The 23,546-nt window shown below is 44.1% G+C and overlaps 1 protein-coding gene across 2 annotated transcripts in view; it reads right to left on the minus strand.

Moving 5' to 3' along the window:
* Positions 1–11,918: 11,918 nt before the first annotated feature.
* URB2 (URB2 ribosome biogenesis homolog) overlaps positions 11,919–23,546 on the minus strand; it is a 423,522-nt gene continuing 411,894 nt past the window's right edge. For both annotated transcript variants that reach the window (XM_085611919.1, XM_085611920.1), the window contains one exon: positions 11,919–14,167. In XM_085611919.1, coding sequence (XP_085468045.1) covers positions 13,970–14,167 — 198 coding nt within the window. In that variant the 3' untranslated portion in view covers positions 11,919–13,969. The remainder of the gene's footprint in view (positions 14,168–23,546) is intronic.

Below are 23,546 nucleotides of genomic sequence, written 5' to 3' on the forward strand. Positions count from 1 at the left end.
GGCCAGGCTTTTGCACTTCCGAGATAGAGACTTACTTCTGCAAAGGGCACGAGCTGACAGCCCATACATATTGGACTTCAGTAAAATGTCCATCTTTCCTGACTACACGCTAGAGGTTCAGAGAAAGCGAGCCTCGTTCATAGAGGTCAAGAGGGCCCTGAGAGATGAGAGTCTTCAGTACTCCTGCATGTTCCCCGCCCGGCTGCGAATCATTCTAGATGGGAACACGCACTACTGTGACAATCCGAAAGATGCATGGGAATGGATAGAGTCGTACAAAGGGCCCCCCCCCCCCCCCCCAGGAGCGGTACTCCAATCTAATGGCCAAGAAACCAGCGGAACTTGAAAAGCGTGCCAGACGAACAACACCGAGGGGTCTTGGTAAGAGACCGACTATATTGCAAACAGAAAATGAAAGAGCTGAGGCGCTGCAGGCTGTTGCAGCACCCATGAAGGGCAGGTGCTTATCTCCGGAATCTGGAGCTCGCTCTACAAAGGAAACTGGAGAGCAGGACTCAGATTCTTCCCATAGTGACTGCAACAATTTACCGGTGGTAGCCCCCAATACAGCAGATGAGAACATTTGAATCGGAAGGAGTTCGGGAAGGCTCCCTGGGGTTTCTTTCTAGGTCCCTGAAATATTGGAAGCTTATCATCTGCAGTCCCAGGTCCTGGTCAGCACTCTCTATAGTAGGGCCAGCACGCTCTAGGAGTTATACGCGCCATGTATAATGTTTTATCTTTGCCACCCCCTTGAGAGCCCCACAAGATTGGAGCCTCATCTAAAAGCATAATGTTTCAAACTTTGTTTGGGTGGCCGACCGTTGTCGGACTGCCCTGGGAATGGGGAGTTGACCATTGAGGGGGTCTTTTTGTTAGTTGTTTACTTTGCAGTGGAGGGTGGTGGTGCAAGAAAGATCGAGCAGGGCGGGGGAGGGGTCTCACTGGGAGGCCACCTGAGGTCGTCTTTTTACAATGGCACAACCGCATAACATGATACGTTTCCTAACGTGGAATATAAGGGGGATGGAGTCCATGGCTAAGCGCCATAACATATATACATACCTAAGCCGCAGAGAGGTCCATATAGCTTACCTCCAAGAAACACATTTGAATGCAGAGGAAGCAGGAAAGCTGAAGCGACGGTGGAGGGGGCAAATATTTGTGACCACCGCCTCTGCTTTTGCTCTGGGGGGTGCTGATATGGATTAGGCCTGGGACCCTCTTCGCACTAGACATAGTATCCCTTGATAAAGATGGAAGATACGTACTAATCACCGGGCGGCTGGCCAGTCAAACAGTGACCTTGGGGAATATATATGCTCCCAATCAAGACCAAGTGGGATTCCTTGAGAATTTTTCCCCTATACTAAACACATAACGGGTGGGGATTTTAACTGCCTAGCGGATATCTCGGTGGACCGCTCACATTCTCCTTTGCGGGGAGCGCAGCCACACTGCACAGCGGCAGGTTTTCATAATTGGATTTCCCATTGGGGCTTGGAGGACACCTGGAGAACATAGCACATAGGGAATATATTCTTTCTTCTCACCAGTTCACCAGGTACACACCAGGCTAGATACTTTCCTTTGCTCCCCAAGCTTTAACTGTACTATACTCCATACCGAGTACCTGGGCCGCACTCTGTCCGATCATAGCCCGCTGCTGATGATACATCAAACGTCGGGGGTCGACCTCCGATTCCGACTTGGAAACTTAACCCCTCAGCCCTAGACGATGCAATCTCCATGAATTGCTGCAGGCGCTTATTGAGTCATATTTCCCCATTAATGCCCATACAGCCTTCTGCACTCTGATGAAGTGGGAGGCATTTAAGGTAGTAGTATGGGGCCACTGCATGGGACAAACGATTGGGGCACACAGGGATCTTCAACGGGAAATCACGAGCTTAGGGGAAGAACTAAGTCAGCTAGACACTGCTCAGGGAACGGGGGAGGCAGCCCGCTTATCCTCATTAGAAACACATGGTAGATACGACGAGGCTCTCGGTCACTTGCGGTGCTATAGTCATAAATGGTACCTGGACAGAGTTCAGAATCGCCTTTTTTGCTAGATTAATTAAACCTGAAATGAGTGGGGCGCCAATTACACAGTTGAAATTGGATACAGGGCAATTATACACAACCCGTTGGGCATCAACGTGGCGTTTTGTTTTTATTATGAACGCCTGTATGCTTCTCCAAGGGGGGCATATTTGCCTGACGTTAGGAGCTTTCTGGAACCGATACTGCTCCGCACAGTGGACGATTCTGCACAAGAGGAGTTGGGGGACCCTATAAATCCGCAAGAAATCAGAGCAGCTATAATGGCGCTGGCAACGAGGACAACACCGGGGGCCGATGGCCTACCAGCAGAATTCGATCAAAAATATGCAGACTAGCTAGTACCTCAACTAGTTAAGCTGTACACAGAGTCATATGAATCAGGGGAGCTACCTGGGTCTACTCAGACCACGTTGGTGATTCCACTTCCAAAGACTTAACTACCCGAGGCCGGTGTAACAGATTACAGACCTCTCTCCATGCTTAACCTGGAATTTAAAATACTGAGTAAGGTGCTGGCAGGTAGGCTCCTACCGCACATGCGAACTCCAATACATCCTGACCGGAATTGTTTCATTCCGTCGTGCAGTACTTCATATAGCGTAGACTCTATTCTATCCTGTATCACACGGACGCCCCTTCCAAAAGATAGGCCGCGGTGCTACCAGTCGACTTAGAAAAGGCCTTCGATACAGTGAGCTGGGAGTACCTGGTCTAGGTGATGCTTCGTATGGTACTGGGGGAAGAGTGGGTGTGATGGGTACAGCTCAGCTCTTATATACCTCACCCACTACTCCGGTCAGAACTGGTAGGACGATCTCTAGGCAATATATGATATCGCAAGGGACACGTCAGGGGTGTCCACACTATCCCTTGCTATTTGCCCTGGCCATAGACCCACTAGCTGAAAGGGTCCATCAGGGCGGTGCGGGATAGGACTGATGATAGGTGGGCGTCAACATAATATATATTCCTGTACGCTGATGATCTGTTAATTTACCTGGGGGAGGCCAATACTGGCACCTCCGAGGCAATGCAGATTTTGGACAGATTCGCTCTATATTCAGGCCGCCGTGTCAATACAGCCAAAACGTATCTATTCCCTGTGGCAGGTCCAATAAGTAGGCTGGAATCCTTGACTGTGAACATACATTGGGCTCAAGACACGTTTAAATACCTGGGCATACATGTTTTTCATTCATTGGAAGACTTGAAGGATGGAAACCTAAATAGAGCGTTGCGCTCCCTCCGCTCCTGTGTACACTTTTGGAGTACCCTTCAACTACCCATAATGGCCAGGGTTTCCCTGTCCAAGATGGTAATGTTGCCCCGCCTGTTGTATTTTTTTGTGAACACACCGGTACTGATGCCAGGTAGCTGGTTTCGCCCCTTGAACACCCTCTTGTAAGGGTTGGTGAGGGGAGAGGGACGCCCAGGGTTGTCCCTGAAAACACTGCAACGTCCACTGGCAGAAGGGGGACTGGGAGCCCCAAATTTTGAATATTACATGTTGGCGGCCCAACTTCAATGTTTGGCACAATGGGTAGAGGGGGTGAATGAGGAAGGTACATAGATGGCTAACCCAGACTCCCGTTCCAATTTGTTGATGGCTAAGATGCTCATTCCGACAACAATTACACCTTACTGCTCACTGCTACAACGTACTGCATTGCAAGTCTGGAAACGGTGTTAAAATAAGGGCCTTCGTCCTGCTAAATATAAGCCGGTGCTACCGCTGGTTGGGTTGCCACATGGTGATCCTCAATTGGTATTCACGAGCGATCAATTGGTACACTAGGAGGAGGCAGGGCTAGATAGTGTAGGAGATTGCTACTCGGACAAGACACTGCTCTCATTTGAGGATCTGGTAGCCGATACTGGTTTACCCCAGGCCAGTTTTTACAATATGAAGCCTTGTCCCGTACATTTGTGCAGCTTTGGGATAACGGGAGGGAGGAACCAGAGATTCACCCAGTGCTACATGTCTTATTTACACTAGGCATAGCTAGGCATTTAGTGAGGTGGTTTTATGTTGCCCTGGTTGAAGCATCTCTCGGCCCCCTGAGTGAGCTTCATGAGATATGGGATGGACTGGGAGGAGGGGAGCTCACTGATTCGGATTGGCGTAGGACTTTGCTTTCTCCCAAAAAGATTTCTAGGAATACTTGCCTAAAGTATATCCAGTTCAACTACATCCACATGACATATCTAACACCTCACAGCCTCAATGTGACATACAGAGGGGAGCTACTACACTGCCAGAGATGCAAGCACCCTGATGCGGCCTTTGGTCATTATGGTCTGGAGTTGCCAATATATGCAGACATTCTGGGAAGCTGTTTTGGACAAGATTAGAAGTGTACTAAATAGGGTGCTCCCGCTCCCGATATGTGTACTGGGTTTTTTGCCCGAGGCCGCCCAAGCGGAAGGTGGGGAATAGACTAATAGACCTTGCCACTAGGCCTCGCTAAGCGATGAGTAGCAATGGAATGGAAGTCTGTGAGGGGGCCCCAAATAGACACTTGGAATAAAGACGTCATCATGTGGGCAGGGGCGGAAGGCAGAGTGTTACAATGGGAGGAGGACAGGGGAGAGAGGAAGTTCCCCATAGCTGGGCAATGAAGAGATGTAATGTCAGCATGGGAAAAGTCCAGAGATGTGAACCCGGGAAAGAATGGAGCAGGGGAAGGCACAGGTAGCAGTGGAGTCTAAAGGAGTGAACAGGGTAGTAGGGACCTTGACCTGAACGCTACTAAAGTTTACTAATGATGTTGAAACTCGATTAATGTGTAATCAAACCGGACATGTTACACCCCTTCGCTGCAAAAGTTTCATGTTATGTTTCCTTTTTTTATTGTTTTGGGTTATCTTATGGTGTGTAGTTTGTACATTATGGATCACAACAGTGTATTTAACAGAACATATCAGATGCCAATAGTAATACATATAAGTTTAAATCAGGGAATGGTGGACCCCCCACCCCGGAAAATGTTTAAAACGTGTTATAATACGAAAGATGGATGCATATGATAATTGGTAAAGAATTGGATTGACTAAAAGATGTATTCATACTCATGTAAGGTTCTTAAATCTGTAATGCTGAATACTAAATACTAATAAAGATATGTTTAAAAAAAATACCTCGGGATAAATCACAAGAATTACATTTTAAATAGCACCCATGGTATAAGGCAAATACTAGGAGAGTATGTGCATAGGATGTTGTTGGGTAGCATGGTCCTCATGTACCTCTGTGGTGCCGTCATGTATGCAACATTAACCTTAAACAAAGGTCTCGGGCATTCATCAGGGCTTTTAGGATCCCTATGCTATTCGATATGTGAATATACAGGAAAGGGCATACTTATTTTAAGTCAAAAGTAAAACCTGTTGTTTTGAAAGGTGACATGTCCGTTGCACACTGTAAAACAATATTTTAGATCAAGACAAGTGTCTCAAAGAAGCGAGAGGTATGGTGCGTGGAACGAAAGGAACTGACGTCAACGCCTGGGAGTGGCACCTACATAGGTTCTGCATGTCATTTCCGAAGTGGAACAGTATCAGTGTGGAGCTGCACGGTGCAATCTACCAGCTCGCAGAGGTACTGCTGAAAAGTTTCCAGATCTAGTTTTACACTTGAAGAATATTTAAAAGGTGAGGAATCTGTGGCTTGAAGTCTCTACCAGAAACATTAATACAATTATAATTTTACATGTTAAACACCACCACGTATAAGGCTTCTATTCTGCTGATTTTCTGAAATGTAAAAGCTGATAGGTAAACACATGCACAGGGAGAATGCTTATTCACTTAAAATAAAAATGCACTTTCTTTCTGCAAATCTGAAATGATGCGATTGCAAATTGGTCAAGGCCTTATCAGGCTAACTTAAAACCTCTAAATTATGCATCACTTTCTTATTAAAAACAATCTCACAACCTGATGATTTTTTAAATCAAAATACTACTCTACGCTATACTACACTAGAATACTTCATTAATCATTCATGGTTCCAACAACTTAAATCTTCGGCACAGCCTTTAATTTAGCAAACATCTTGGCTTTGGGGTGATCAAGTTTGATTTCCTTCGTTCCTTGTCTGGTCATCTTGTCGCAACAAATTTTTAAATCTCTCAAAATAAATACCTTCCAAATGGTCAATACTAGTATAACCTCCTTCCAGCTACAAGGAAAAAACAAACACTATATGAAAGACCACATAAGAAAGGTAAGTGGCCATAGGACACTCCTTCTGAAACAGGAGCAGGCAGTGTGGCATCGTACAGTTCACAATAGCACAAAATTCTGTTCAAATATTCAGAATTATGCAGGCAGGAAATAAAGTTCAGTTTAATTGTTCACAAACCCTATGCTGGAACAAAACTATCTTCAATATCTTCAGCTGGATACCTGAGGAGGTACAAAATGATTCTTCGAAAATGAAGACAGACTTAATATGAGGGCTTAAAAAAATCTTACCTAACAGAGTTTTGCAGGCACACAAAAATTTAAAAAAATCTAAAACTTTCTTCTCAAAAAATTAAAAATATTAGTTACATTACTAGATTGGGAAATTTGTCAAAATTGATCACCTGCACTCTCACTTCACGTGTTATTTCAAGAAAGGTTCTTCAAACAGAAAATTGAAAATTTTGTCAAACAATGTCTTTCTTCGGGGTCAATCTTTGACAACTATGCGCACTGAGTACCTGTGTAATTCTTATTTGGCACTCTCTTTTTTATCTTCTGATCTTTCAAACTCTGTCATTTAGAGATGTCACTGCTTCAGCTATTTTCTCAGTATTTCTTTTTCTTTCTCCTTCGGACAATTTAGCTTGTGTCACGCTTACATCTTCAGTTGTATTTGCTTTGCCTGCCTCTTCTCTAATTACTTCTTGATTTGCAAATGGAGCATTTTGATTTGCTTTTGGAGTTTGATTTTCATCTTGTTGACAGGTTTGAATGTGGACAAAGGTTTGAATGCAAGCATCAATTCTTGCACATCCATTTTTAAAAATGTTGATTTCCTTGATGTTTGTGTTGCTTTCATTTGAACTCTTTGTTCTACCCCTCTAGAACCATGTAGCGAACCAGAGCTTGACTTTGTGAATCAGCAGCTTGTATCCATACTCTTAATATGAGACACATGGACTCAATATGGCAGACCGCCACAATTCACAGAAGTTTAGGAGTGGTTAATTTAGGCATAAAAGATACCAACTGGCAAAAGTCTGAGTTAGAGGTTCTATTACTCTAATCCTTCCAGTTGGTTTAACCATAACGACTTATTATAATAAATTTGCAATCAGAATGTGGATCCACAGGGGGGGACAACATTGTTTGGGGATGGGAATTACATTATACAGATAAACAGAATATAATTAACACTCCAACAAAACAAAATAAATATTTTGGAAAACATTAAAAATATTTGTATTGTAAAAAAGTTTAATCAATCCAGCGGATGCCTGGAACGTGATCTGTTGGTTTTGTGTGCTGGATGAACATGTTATGGCAGCATACATGCTGAATTGATAGAGTGAAATTCTTATGTTTTCTATGAAAAAGATGTTATAATGAATTAGAAGCACCAAACCCTTAGCTTGTAATACTAATTGGAATTGAAATCTCCTAAATCGGATTCTCTATGAGAAAGAAGCTAGAAGTAGCAGAAGTAGCATGACTGAGGGATACTGACAAACTTTGGATTATAGGAAGTGAACAGAAAATTATCTTGTGAACGTTCAAGATACATATTGAAATCTGAGACTGTTACTATACAAAAAGGCTAATATAAAGACTATAGGCCTAAAGAAGCAGTGGTTATTGGGACACCACAAAAACATATGTTGGCTGTTTGGAAAAAGAGGCTGCAGGTGATTTAAATGTGACTTTTTTGGAAAAAAGCAATGATATTGTGACTATAGGGGACACTGACCCCTCAGCACTCAACATATTTCGTGGGACAGCTTGCCTCCGGGTCCTGGTCGTCCTAGACGTCTCCGGGTCCCAGCAGCTGAAGAGTCAAGATCACTGTCATCACACCTGAAGCACCTGACATCGGTGGGCGTTCGTATACAGAGCCCCTGGTCACTCCAAAGTGACCCAGACTCTGTCCCCTCTGCTTTCAGGTTCTTCTCATCTACAATACACGTTTGGAATCCACCGGACACTTTTCGTACTTCCAGCAGCAGCATTTCTTGGTCGACATCCATAGAGAACGACAAGGGTTTCTGAACCCACTTCGTGCTTTTGCACCGGCTCCTCTGGGATAGGTAACTCTGGTACAAAGGTATCCACCGGTGGGGTGGCTCTTCAAACTCTCAAGTGCCAAGGCTTGTCTTCCTAATCTGCTGGGAAGGGTCCTTAATCACTGATTTTCCAACCGCGACTTTCCCATTGAATTGTATGGAGCACGCAGTCGTGTTCTCACTCTGCACCCGTCCTCCGTGGGTTCCCTACTCACTCACTTTGGGTGGGTCCTTGGGGTCCCAGCGATTCTACACCTTCTAGAGTAGGACTAGTCCTGAGTCGTGGTTCTTATACCGCTTATTTAGCTTATGGTTTGGTCTCCCCTGGGAGCCCACTGTGTATTGTGCTACTAACGTTTGATTCTTTGCAACTGTATTATTTGATTTGTGTTCTATCTTCGTATAAAGGATACTAGAGTGTGTTATATATAAAAAAAATACATATTTTTATAACTACTCTGTGCTTTCCCTTTCATTTAACCAATACTATAAGGTTGCATTTTGGTAAAACAAGGTGCTTAACATTCCTTCAAGACTTAGCCTGAAGGCTGCTCTCCATAGCTACCACTCGGATAGCTTTCAATAAAGGTTATCTTTGCCCTAATCACCATAAGGGTTGTTTGGACGGGTACAAGGTGCCCACTTTAATTAGTGGACAGCATATACCAGGACAACTTCTCACATGGATCTCCACAAATTTTCTTTATTTTGAGTACATCCCACTTTTTCTTAACATTTCGTTATTTCCACTGACGCCCAACTGATATTCACCAAAAGTTACTTACATTTTTTCACTTCTGTTTTAGAATTCATGTCCAGTTATAATGTATTAGACACTAGAACACAATATTTTGCAACTTCATCTGCAAAGTTATTGCGCAATGCAATCAAGTCACCTCCACTGTCGTGTGCCACACTTTTCACAATGGAAATTTTGTTTGGAAATTTTAAACCTTCCAGTAAATCTAAAATTTGTGGGACATTTTTTATTGGAATGCCAGCAGACGTTATGAAACCCCATTTGGATTACAATTAAAATCATGGACCACACGAAAACAATACTAGCTTTTTGTTTAGATTGTAAAACTCAATTCATTGGCCACGCAACATGCTCTTGTAATGGCAATCAGTTCTGCTACTTGGTCTGAGATTACATTATACAAGTATTATGCCTCTAAAGCATATGTAAATGTGAAAACTGCATATGTTGGTCGAATAATTCCACTATTTCCACCTTGTGCTTGAAAAACTCCGTGTCCATTTTATTGAAAGAACTTTGTCTCAGCCAACATCAGCTTTTCTTTTGTCGCTTTCATTTTTGCATCGCAACAATTACTACAATGCTTTGCACAAGCACAGGTCTTGTCTAACAATTTTACATGCCAGCACAGTACACTTTCCTGTATATGCGCACTTATCTCTGGACAGAATAAGAAAACAAAAGCTGAAACAAATCCCATTACACCTTGTTTTACTGAATCATGAACTTCACTGCGCTGCCTGTAAATCTGCACCAATCCCTTATAATATGCATACACTGACCCCTGAATTTTGCGTGACTCATGATTTATGACTGATTGAGCATTTGAAAGGAAAGGTTCCTCAGAAACAAGTCAATCGCCTGTTTGTATTTCTACATAACGGCAGGACAAGGCTTATTACTTAGACCAACTCTTTGTGGTTCTTCCTCGGGCTACCTAACTATAGTCTTCCAGTGGGTCCACAAATCTTCAGGTACTATAATTGAAAAAAACACATCTAAATCCTCTAAAAGCACCTTTGAAATAGTCACAATGTTTCCACTTCTGTATACCACTTTTCTGGCTCCTCCCTGAGCTTCAGGAAATTCTTTGCAAAAGTTCACCATCCACTCCTTAACCAGCATGCACATATGTTCCTCCAGACACTTCTCTTAACAGAAATAATTTTTCAGCAGCCATTTCACATTCAGAATCACTCGTACTTGTAACTCTTTGATTTACTCTTACTGGATCTATCAGACTTGTCAGTAACTTCGGCCCATTCATCACTATATCTTGTCACATTCTTCCTTTCTCTTGTTATATTGAGTAACCCTTCCAGAGTCTCTTGTCAAAGTTCAATCTTTTGTTTTTTGCAATTGAGTTTGTCAGTTTTATTATAAAATTATCAAAAATTGTTTTTATTCAAATACAAAGATAATTCCTCAGCCATTTTTTTCAAGCATACAAAATGCATGAGCACACTTTATTTTGAAATTTGGACACTAAACATTCACTTTTTTTATATGATTTCCAAATTCTTTTTCAGTATGAAAATATTATTCTGCACCACTTTCTTCTCTCTGTGTGAAGACAAAACAGAAACTTGTTAGTCTCTGCTTACACTCATCTCTCCTCCTCCTACATCTTGTCCTTTTGCATGATGCTCATTTTATGGGGATCGTCTCTAATTAATCAACAAACGATCTAGGAGTTCATCCTCTCTCTCAGAATCACTCTTATTCTCTTCTTTTTCATTCTTTTTCTCAGCTTTAATTTTATTTTTGTCATGCTTTGTTTTCTTTTCGTCTATACCACTGACAATTACAGGAAACAAACTCACAGTCTCTGGTACATTCTCTCTCCGCATCTTCTTCCATAAAGGCAATCTCACATCCAACCAATGGTTTGCAGCTTTTCCTATCTGAACCTTTAGCATTTTCTCATGTGCTTTTTCATTCACCACAGAATCCACTCATTTAGTGCTTTGAACTGCGCATGTCTCGGTTGCGGCTGCATCTCAAACACAGCACGACTCAAATCTCCAATCCTCCGTTTTTTTTCAAATCAAACGTACAATTCACAGGAACTGGTAACTTTAAAAAAAATATGTAGTAATTTTTTGTCATTCTTTAAACCACGCATATGCATGCATGCATTGGTCCACCAGCAAGAAAAACACTGTTCACAATATGTGTTGTCAATCAATCAATCGGATAAACCTTTGTCTGTCTACCAGGACGCGGGAAGGAAATCAAACTCACCACGAAAAGGAATAGCATCATCCAGCAGTATCAATCACATCAAGATAGGTTTTCGATCAGCGGCTACCTACCCTTAGGGTATCTATTCTGGTGCACAGAATAAACACCAGTACTCAGGATTAGTTTTTATTCACAATTAGACTATTAAGGATCTCAATCTTCAGCTTATAACCTGGCGCCACAACTTGTTTCAGCAGACAACTTTATATAACACATGATCTCCATAAATCTGTAACCATTACAAATCAATCCAAAAACCTAAACCTTCACGTAAAAAACCAGGTCTCTTCATCAAAATAATTAAGCTTGCACAGCTTTGCAGGTTGTAAAGCTTCTGCAGTTCATGCAACACATTACCATGGGATACAGTACCTTTACATTTTCAACACATACTTATAACACAATACCATTAACCTAATGCGAAAACACAAACAAAATAACATCACAACACAACCCACAAAGCCCAAATAATACTCACCTCCCGACAACTTCTACAGGCACTCAGGTAGAATTAATAGGGTCAAGACTTAGGATCAGTACTGCCTAAAGACTCATAAGACTAAGTCCAATGCTAATAAATGAAACCGCCATAACAACAGTTCAAGTCAAAACCATAAAGATTTATTCAAACTTACAATCATTACAGAAGGCAAAAAGTTGTTAGTTATATCATGGGGAATCAGCAATCACAATAAGTCAAAATAAAATATTGCAAGATGATCAACGTATGGTTTACCTCCATAGCAAGCAAGTAGCAAAAAGCAAAAATATGTACGCAAGAGGACCAACTTAGAGTAGAGGAGCAACTCAGAGTCTGCCTCCAAAGAGTTCGGCAAAAGTTCTAGGCATGAAGTAAGTAAACAGACTAGTTCAGAATCGGCTCAGCTTGAAAGTCAGGAAAAGTCTGGGACATTTCCCAAATATACGAAAGAGTTTAAGTAAAAAAAGGCAACGCACTCAGTATGATGAGATATCAAATAAGATGCATCTAGTAAACACCTACTTTGCTGTAGATTAATTAAAGAGGTGTGCATAGGAAATTAGGGAAACAACATAACATTTATAAAACACAGAAATACAATAGACAATCAAGCTAATGAATGCCCTCTAGAAAAGACCTGAGCAAAGGAATTTGAATGTTACAAAAACAGGAAAAGCATGGGTCCCTTGTGCGGAAGGCACATTATTACAATTGTTTTTTTACATAGTAAACAACACCCCAAACAAGGTTTCTATTTTGCTGCGTGTCTGAAACGGAAAAACACACAGACACACATGCATGTGGAGAGTGCTCATTCACAAAAGATAAAAATGCACTTTCTTTCAGCAAATGTGAAACTATGTCAGTGCTAGGTGATTAAGTCCAAGTCAGGCTAACTTAAACATATCCAAATTAAGCACAGTTTTCTTAATAGTAAAAAACACTCATAATAGTGTCATCAGCATGTCAAATCTTGAGGTTTCTCACTGCGCTGTATGCCAGGTGCACTAGCTGGTGCAAATCAGTATGACAAGTGACAAACCAGAATTTGTATTTAGGAGATAAAGGGATTTTACCATGTGACAATATTTAGCATGTCAGACAGCAAATATTATCTTACAAGGCTCCCTGGCCTACCCATGGTCATCATCATGACCAAGGCAACAAATTAGCTTAGGCGTTGCCAGGTCCTACTGTGCATATCGATGCAAAAGGTAAGAGCGCAGTTCCCAGCCAGAACTAGAATAAGATCCAGAGTGATGCAACCAATGTAGGTGAAGTAGAGCGAAGGGTGACAGCGGATAAGTAAGGGGTATGAACATAAACCAAAGAACAAAAATGACTCCACTTAGAATTTAGGCAGTTCAGGGACTACGAAGCAATACATCTTAGCCCCCCAAGAAAAACAGACTCACATATTATGGCAACACTTCTTTATGACGGGCAATTCAGAATTGTGGATAATGGGAGATCTCTACCAGGGGGCAAACCTATAGGGGCCCCATTTTAAAAAGGAAAAACAAACACATGATGTACATGTCTTAATTGACGTGACTGATGTTAATTCCACTCTATTTCATAACACATCAAATTTATAACTTGCAGGCAAAAAATATAGCAGTTTCTCTATTCGAAACAGGGTGAAAAATTTAACAAACAGCTTATTTTGTGCCTTCATCCCAGGGTTATATCTGGCAACTAACATGTTACCAGTGTCAACTAGTGGCCATAAGTTATAATAACAATCCAAATGCTTTCATTGTTGTAGTGTTTCCAATACAAGCCTGAACAGTACCATGGTGTAACTTGATCAGAGTAGATGCAAATATTCGAGCAAATCATACCAAATAAACAGCGGATAAGCCCATCCATTCTATTCACATATTAACTGGCAACACCACTCTTTATCTTACTTATCTTAATTCTGTGACTTATCTGTTATTCTCTCTAGTCAAATATGTCAACAGTTCCATCGGGTCCTTTCTAATTTGCAAAGCCATCCAATTTGTTCAGCCCGCAAGTAAATGTAAGCCGATTCAGGATCCATGTTGGAGTCTTCCCAGGAACCGCCCATACACTGGCAGTCCAGGATTAATGACCAAACTAGTCAGGAGAAAGTGTAAAAGTACAACTGCTATGAGTAATGGCTTTGTAGTGCAGATGTTAGTTTCAAGCAGTGTATTTTTCCTCTCCAAGATGTTTCAGTTTGTGATAGTGGGTGTAATCATTATAAATTTCTTTAAATAGCTCTCTGACACCGATCTCCGAGGAAGAATTAAGGAACCGAATATCATGCTCAATACAAATGTCCAGAATATTGTAAATTCCTTCTGAAAGGTGCTTCTTTACTTCTGGGTGCAGGGTTACCTATAGGAAACAAGGAGGAAGGAATCATGTTAATATGAACATTCAAATGGAAACAACAACAGCATTCTTTCCACACTAATTTTTCAAAAGGTGCCAAAGGATGTTACTTACCCTTTGATAACACATTTTGTTGGATTGTCTATCTAACCACAAATTCCTCACCTCTACAATATATCCCCAAGTGCCAGATTGGATCTGGAAGATTTTTCTGACACTATGAGCAAAATTGGATCAAAGCTTGGAGTTTTAACTGCAGAACCTGTAAAGTTTCTAAAAGGATTTGTGGAGACAGAAAAATAATGTGGCTTTAAAGATGTAAACAAAAAATATCTTGTGCGTGTATGGAAAACGAGTTCTGACTGTCGCACATTTGATGATCTTCAGTACAGTGAGTGTAAGAGATCACTACCACTAAGTGGCCTTCCAACAACATCATATTCTGTGCATGGACACATTAAAAGAGTGTTCTACATGATCGGAAGATGCGTAAATGTTTTGGATCATGCCTATGTAGCAAAAGATCCATGTGAATTTGGTTGGGAAGAAAAACCCTACGAAATTTCTAAAGCCTCTACCCACAGAACTTACAAATACATGTACTTGCAAAACCTGTGCTATGAAAAGATGTCCGTCAATATGCTCTTCTCAAATGCTCAACATTCTGCAAATGTACTATGAGCGATTGCCGAAACAAATAAAGTGAACTATGAAAATGTGTCTAAAACAGGAGTGATAAATGTTTTTTTTCCCTTCATATTCAGATCATAATCATTGTTCGGTGTATACCTAAAAGGATTAAAAACCATTATTATGTGTTTCACTTCTATATATGTCTCTTTTTCCTCTATTATAGCCACCATTTTTGAAAATAACGGGAGGGCTGCTCTGAGGAGTTATTTTCTGTCCCTATAAGACTACATGACCCCCAAAAGCTGTTTTGACCCCAAAATGAAGTATATAGGTCTCATGGTTCCTGAAATATTACATCATCAATGCAAAACCTCCGCCATTTTTAAAAATATCATCCAGAAAAGTTCGGCCCGGATCAGCAATGTCTACCCAAGCTAGATTACTCCTCTATTGATCCAAAAATGCAGATCAAAAATCAAAATCTCTGGAAAACATTTTTTTTCATGGAGGCATATATCAAGGGGCCAGGACCATATCCACGATGGCTCTGATAAAAGGGAGACTCTGCGAAGGAGCCAAGTATGATCCCAAACAATGTCAGGAAGTTTTACGTCATTTGGACGTGGCCCATAACAGACTGTGGCAAGCACGCCTTCAACATTCAGTCATCAGGTAGAAGACAGTTACACTCGACACCCAAAGGCATGCTGCAACCACTGTCATTGCCTTTGTAAACACCTGAGGGGCACTGGTGAGGTCTAAAGTATAGCAAACTGAAAATGCTTGTGGTCCACATTGAACCTCCAGTAGCGCCTGTGAGCATGAAAGATGTGAACATAGAAATAGATTTCCTGCAGGCCCAGCACTACCATCTCGTCTCCGGGACTCAGAGCAGACATAATTTGAGCCACTGTGAGCATCTTGAATCTGTCCTTCCGCATGAAAAAAGTGAGAGGTGAACCATCTAAAACAGGATTAGGGCTCCCCACCCCATTTTGGCATAGGTAAATATTGGGAATAACATAAAGTTTCTGTTTCCAAGGCTGGGACTCTCTCTATGGCTCCTCTCACCAAAAGAGCATGAACGTCCTGCAGCAAAATAGAAAAGTGGACCTCCAAAAGTTGCACCGATGCAGTTCGAAGAGGCGACGGGTCACAATGGAATGTCACATCGTAGCACCATTAAACTAGATATAATGCCAACCTGTTGGTTGTTATGGCCAGCTACGTGGGGATAAAATGACTGATCCAGACTCTCATTGGGGGGTAGTGCGCCACAAAGGGCAAACTAAAGTGGCTTGGCGGCTGCTCTGAGGGGGCAGGAGACTGGGAATTTCGCTGCCCCTGAGGGCCTGGATGCTATCTGTTAGATACCCTACCCAGACAGGACTGGGTGCCTGCTGTTCGGATGGTAGTCCGTGGTGTTGCTTATATGTGAGGCCCCTGCTGATTCCTTGAAAGAGGTAAAACTGTTGAGGCTACTGTCTTACAAGTAAAGAGAGTGCTTTGATCTTTCTTTTTATTCATCACTACTTTCATGGTCCATCGCTGCAGCATTCAATGTATTTCCCGGTCCACCATGCAGCCTACTTGCAATAAAGCTGCAGACTGAGAGCCACAGCCAGTTCAGGCCTCTGTTCTGCCCATCGCGTGGAGTCTCAACCTGTTGTAGTATACCCTGTGCAATACTTTAAACCGTATCAGTCGTAGCCTAAGCTTAATCGCCACCTCTCCAGGGTGCATGAATGCTGTTTCCCAGTCAATGTCTTCCAGGGTACCTGTGGTTTCTTCCCATTTGCTCCTAAGTGCTAATAAGTTGTCAGGAATATTGTTTATTAGAGTCTTGTATGTCCAGGAGACTGCCTTTTCAGGTATCTCCTCTTTCAGCAGTTGGTCTTCTAATGGTGCCTATTTGGGAGTGTCTATGATGTTGGGTTTTTACGTTCTCCAAGGGTGTCGGAGTTGAATGTATTTGTAGTGTTGTTTATCTGACAGGCTGTATTCGGCCTGGAGATCTGCAAAGGTAATCAAGCCACCTTGCCTTATTATATCTCCCAGTGTTGTGATCCCAATTGTGTCCCATCTTTTAAACCCCCGCAGTTTCACAAATTCTGGCAGTCACGTACCCTCCCATAGTGGGGTGGACCTAGTTAATCTTTTTTCCCATTTCATCTGTCGTTCCACCCCTTTCCACGCTTCAATCACCCTCTGTGTTGCTGGCAGCAAGCCTTGCATTCCATAGCCCCGATATACATAGTGCAAATAAGAGTGTTTTCGGAATTGGAGTCTCTCCAGGGCATATGTAGGGTGGTCCCGGGGCGCATGTCCCCATTCGTTAATTACTGTTAGATGCGCTGCCCTATAGTAAGCCTGGATATCCGGGAGCTCGATTCCCCCATTGAACTGGCTATGCCGCAGCGTTTATAGTGCTACTTGGGGATGGCCTCTTCGCCATCGATTGCCCTAAAAACCGCATCCAGAATTTTGTAGCACTTGTTTTGGAGAATATAGAGTAGCTTAGGTAGCGTTATCATTTTATACATGGCCGCCCACCCGAGCAGTGTCAAGAGGAGGCGTCGCCATCTGGCTACACCCTCGCGAAATTCCGCCAGGACTCGCTTGATGTTATGAGCGAGGCAGTCGGCCACATTGGTGGAAATATATAGTCCTAAGTATTTGAAGCCGTCTTCGGCAATGGAAAGGTGTTGTGGTATGGAATGTGCATCCATGGAGCCTCCGACTGGGTAAATATTTGACTTCCCCCATTCAATGTTATAACCTGCCTGCCTGCCATATTCCTTAACTAAATGGAATATTAGGGGGGGAGGGGGGAGCGGGGGGGTGTTGTTTCGGGGCTGGATATGTAGAGTAGAATGTCGTCTGCATAAATGGAGATCTGTTCATCTGTCAACTGCCCCTCGACATCCTGGAACCTCTTTATGCCTGGGTGAGTTCTGATTAGCCATACCAATGGTTCTAGGACAAGTGCAAAAGGCAGGGGGGATAGCGGGCAGCCCTGCCTCGTCCCTCGCTGGATAAGGAAGTCAGCGGATTTGACCCCGTTAACCCTGATTTTTGCTCTGGGGTTCGTATACAGTATATCCGCCCAGGATCGGAAGTTATGCCCGAAACCTAGTTTTAAAAGCACTTGTCTCATGAATTGCCAGTGGATGGTGTAAAAGGCCTTCTCAGCGTCTAGTGACAGAAGCATCTGTGGGGTAGTGCTCCCTTTCACCGTATCTAATTAGTTTGCTAGTCTGCAGAGGCTGAGACGTGTGGCCTGTTTGGGCATGAAACCAGACTGGTCTCTATGAATCAATTATGTAACAACCGTCAGGAGTCGTGTCGCTAGGGTGGAGGCTAGAATCTTAGTTTCAATGTTCAAGAGCGAGATTGGGCAGTAAGACACACTCCCCTCTGGTAGTTTGCCTGGCGTTGGTATGGCCACCACTGTGGCCGGGCTTAGATCTGGTGGCAGCGTCCCCTTCTCCCTTGCCGCTAGGAACATATTTAGTAGACGGGGGCCAATAAACTATTATTCTGTTTAAAAAATTCCGCTGGCAGACCATTCGGGCCTGGGGTTTTCCCCGATTTTTGTTTAGTAATGGCATCTTGCACTTCCTTTAAAGTTAGAGCTGCCTCAAGGGCCTCCTTGTCCTCTTGCCGCAGGGTGGGCACATCTATATCGCTGGGTAGTCTCTTATGTGATCTTCGTCTTCTAGTGGCCTGGCCTCATATAGGTCTGCAAAGTGCGCGAAGGCTCTGCTATTGCGTGTGCTGTTGTGTGCCGCGTGCCTGTTTCTACTATCTGACTTACCCAGTTTACCTCTCCTTCCTTGCAGCTTAGCCAAGCTAGGAGTTTCCCTGCTCTAGCTCCCGACTCATATAATCTATGTTGTGTGGCCTGGATTTCAGTCCAGACTTCTCTGTCTGTCAGAGCACTGAGTTCCCTACGTGTCACTTCTAGCTGCGTCAACAGGGCTACCTCAGTGGCTGGGATGATACTTCCCTCCAGTTCTAGAAGTTTGCCATTTAAGTTTTCTAATTATAGCGTTTCCCCCCTCCGTTTTCATGTAATAGTGTCTTGTACACTGCTCCGGTGTACTCTCTAGTAGGCCTCCCAAAGGCCACTGAGCCCTCGTTCTCCTTAAAGAATAGCTTGGTCTCTGTTGTCGTGGAGCTCCCGTGCATTCAGTCTCCAATCTGAGCGCTGTCTGCGCTACCCTCCCCCACTGTCAGCCACAGCGGTGAATGATCTGAGATGCCCCTTGCAAGGTAGTCCGCCTTATCTATTGTCTGAATTTCACCGGACAGGGGGAAAAGGTAATCAAGCCTAGATAAAGTCCTATGTGCACCTGAGAAATATGAGTAACTGAGACCTAGTGGGTAGTGGTGGTGTCGCCGTCAAAGGTCCATCAATCCCAGTGATGTCACAAAGTCAGCTAGTGGGGTAGGGGCACGGGTTCCAGCCGCTGTATGCGACCGGTCTAAACTTGGGTCTACAACGTCATTGAAGTCCCCTCCAATGATATGGGTGGGGGATCCTGAGTCCAGTAGTATCTTGGTGACTGCGCCCAGCGTTTGAGGTTGCAGCGGTGGTGTAGCGTAGACACTAAGGTGATCTCTCGCTGTCACCAAATTCCCTGAACGGCGACGTAGGTCCCGTTGGGATCTACCCAGGTCTTAGTTATATGGAAAGGGTGGGTTTTCCTAATGAGAATGACCACTCCCCGCTCCCCTGGGGAGAACCCGGCGTGTGCCAAAGTGGTGTAGATCCCCCTACCTCGGAGGTGGGTTTCCTGCAGGAGAACATCAGGTTTGAGTCTCTTAATGTATCTATTAACTAATCCCCTTTTAATCAGACTGCCTAATCCATTGACGTTCCATGTCAATACGGAGTACAATGCATCATTCCTTATGCGTGCGATTTACAAGAACAGAACAGGAGGTGATACATCTGCCTGGCAATCCCCATCCCACCATTCATGAGCATGGATCCTGAGATTCCTGCTGCTGCCTGAGTTGAAAACATGTTGAACCTTTAAACTATGAAGTTTCCACCCCTAACCCTCCTCCCCACCCCACTTTCTCCCACTCCCTATTCCTGTCCACTGAACTGTCAACATGACAACTTAGCGTAAGTACCATTTGATACGTCTGTCTATCCCCCTTCTCCCTCCCATTAACCCCTAAATTATATTCAAAACAGTAAAGGATATAGTATTTTCAGAGAAAAGTGTTTCGCTCAGTCACACCCGAGCGTAAGCAAGTCTGGGGGGGGGGGTCTCCTTGCCGCCTCTCTGCTGCCTATCTGGTCCTGGCCCACCCCCGTGCTTCAGTCCTCTTCGCCACCTTTGTCTTGCTGCTGTTGATGCATTATTCCTGCCACCTGCGTCTCTGCTCCTGGCACCTCTGTGCGGTTGATGTCTTTAAGGAGCGGATGGTCAGTGTCCGTGTCTGCCTGAGAGTCTTTATCAGAGTGGTCCGTGTGGGTCCTGTCTCCTCGATTCAAGACTCTGCTATTGGCTTGAGCCTGCACTGATTCTTCATCTGAGGCTACTCTCCTCCATCTGTATGGGGTACCTGTCACTGTGGTCCTGTTTGCTTTTTGTGTCCCTGTGTGAGCAGCATTCTCTATTTTATTCTCTGTGGCGTAGGCTCCCAAATGGTGGCGTATCTTTGGGTCGTAGCTCATTAATGTTTACTACTGACCGTAGACTAGGACTTTCTTCTATCCAAGCCCTGGCGTCTTCTGGGGATTGGAAGAATTGGGCCGAACCTTGAAAAATAACTTTGAGCTTAGCCGGGAAGTGGAGCATGTATCGAATTTGCATGGCTCGAAGTTTAACCTTCACCGAATCAAAAGTTCTCCGCATCTTCTGTACCTCTCTGGAGTAATCAGGAAAGATCATAATTTTTGTGATGGTCATTTTGAATTCTACCACTTGGCGCGATTCCCTGAGTATTGTGTCTCGGTCCTGATAGTTTAAAATGTTTGCTATCTGTGGACACGGTGGGGCCCCCAGTGAAGGTCTTAAGTTTGGCATCCTATGTGCCCGCTCAATGATGAAACAGGATGAGGATTTTGCCGCCGGGAGAAGGTCCTGCAGCCATGCCGTCAGGAATGTTATTTGGTCGGAGCTCTTCTATACTTCTGGTATTCCAATGAAACGGAGGTTATTTCTCTAGGCCCAGTTTTCCGCGTCATCCACCTTCCACACCACCTCTCATATGCTTGCCTGCAGTGCTTTGATGTTGGATTGAAATGTATGCGTTGTGTCTTCCACCTCTGATAATCGGATTTCTGCTTGGGTTACTCATTCCGCGATGTTGCGTGCATCTTGTCTCAGGAGACCCCACCAATCTTATCTCCCCCATTTTGCCTTCTATGACCTCTCTCTCGAGGCATGGATTGTTTGAAGGATGGCTGCGCCCCATGGATTCCCCCTCCGGTTCTGCTTGCGGCAGGAGCACTTGTGTACTTATCCATTTTCCCATATTTTTGCGCTTTAGGTTCCTTGTCGCTCGCCATATTTGGATTCAGCAGCGGTGGGCCGTCTTCCGTGTGTCCAGGAAATACAGTCTCATGTGACCCCCACTTGTCAGGAGTTCGGCCTTGGGCTCTATTTCCACTCAAGTCTTTGCGTTGGTTACCCTATTCACTTCAGAGTGTAGATCACGAATAGTTGCCCCAGAGAGTTGGTTGTGACGCACCCCTCAATGTCTTTAAGCACCCGCTGGGAGTCGGGTAGTGGATAGGAACTCGGCCTATTCTCACTTGGCCGCACGCATGTCCCACTAAGCAGCGTCTGGGCCAGTGCTCACAGGTCTGTCAACAGTCTGGTCCTGGGCCACTCCCTGCAGACATGGCCAAGTTGGCTGCCCCTTCTGTTTCCTGGCCTCAGACCCAGGTAGTTGCTCCAGGTTCTTGTCCGCAGTGTACCCCTCAGTTCCCGCGGGCTCTACCAGCGATCAGGCAGTGAAGCGTCAGCTAGCTTGCCCACGGTCCCCGGCTTGTAGTCCCTCGCCCCTGCTCCCGGGATGGGGCCCACCGGCATCAATTGGTTCCAACAACTGGCCGATCAAAGGGATTCCCTCGGTGGGGCTGTCTCCCTTCTTCTAGACAGAGGCCTTCCTCAGGAGGACAACCAACTCAGAGCGGAGCTCCTGCAATCTTCATATGTTGAGCTGGAGGGACTCAATCCTTCAGTTGCATAAACTGGGCCTTATGGAGATGTCACTGACGTGCATCGCTTTACAATGGATGACAGCCAGCCCTAGCTCTTCCAAGCAGAACTGGCTGACCGCACAGATAGTGTGGTGTCTACTAGCAGCACATCATATGATGGCCTGATGCTCTGCCCTTAGCACTCCTATCAACGAGAATGATTGTGCATTCACGAGTGGGACTTAGTCCCTATGAAATCGTGTTTGGCCGCCCGGCCAATATATGGGGAGTGCCAGGGCCTACAAAACTTAGTGAGATCGAACATCCAGTACTGCTTGATTATTTGTATGAATTGACGGCTAAATTGCGTGTTTTACAGGTGCATGATACTCTGCCTCAGGTCTCTGAAGCTCCAGGACATCCTATCAATCCTGGATCATGGGTGCTGGTCAAAAACTTCAAGAGGACAAAGAATGATGAGCCCCGTTGGACCGGCCCCCCATCTCGTCCTTCTTTCAACGAGATCGGCTGTTCGAGTAAAAGGGAAAAAGAACTGGATACACGGCGTTCACTGCAAGAGGGTCCCTTTGCCTTACGACCAGTGGGTCCAGAAAGGGATCACTGACTCAGACTGAGACTGTGCCTCGTTTTCTGCCATTTAGCGATGCACGAGTAAAAGAAACGCTTTCTGAGAAGCTGTGCCACCGTCAACTCGATTGGACACTACAGAGCCTGAACTCTTGTTTCAAGACCAAACAGTACCTACAAGAAGCCGTTACAATTTGAGGCCGAGAACTATGGACAAATAAAAATTCTTTTTCTTTGATATTTTTTGAGAAGTGCAGCTCTCTCTTCCATCTGAGAAACTTTCTTATTTTTGCTTTTTCGAACCGCCATCCGGGTTCAGCTGCAGGGTCGCGGTGCCAAGACTTTGGGGTACAAGCCGGAGACGTTAGGTCAACGGTCTGGTTGGTCTAGGGCCTTCCCTGGACTGACAGGTGTACTCCTTAGTAGAAGACCCTCATCCGCCGCGAACAGCACGATTAGAGGATGGAGTTTTTCGAGATGGAGAGACCCGCTGAGGAAATACATTTTAAGAGCAGAATATGTAAAGTAATGAATAGCAAACGTTTTGTAATATTATGTCTGTTTGTACTATTTAGCATGATGATGTTTTCTGTAGGTTATGTATTATTGCTTTTCAAGTGCCGTTTGCACCCACTTTACAGCCCATACCTCCTCCTACTGTTCCCTCACACTCTTTCCACCTTCTGCCTGAACACGAACAAGCTAGACGTTCTGAGTTCGTAAACAATTCGTTTATTCAACTCCTGCACCAGCACCAACTAGTTATGAACACAACAAATTGCTGGGTGTGTGGTTTGATGACGCATACCATTGATAAGGGTATCCCGTATCTAGTGCTGCCGTTTAGCTATAATGGGTCATCATGGGCATTCCAGACTATGTTTCTTTTTGCACTTGAGACCTATTCCCCACGACCACCGCGTTCCAATTGACCTAGCACGAACAATAAAGCCTTGATGAGAGGAGTTGCTGATATGAGTAGAGATATCGATG

Source organism: Triturus cristatus, chromosome 6 (assembly GCF_964204655.1).
Source record: "Triturus cristatus chromosome 6, aTriCri1.1, whole genome shotgun sequence".
NCBI lineage: Eukaryota > Metazoa > Chordata > Amphibia > Caudata > Salamandridae > Triturus > Triturus cristatus.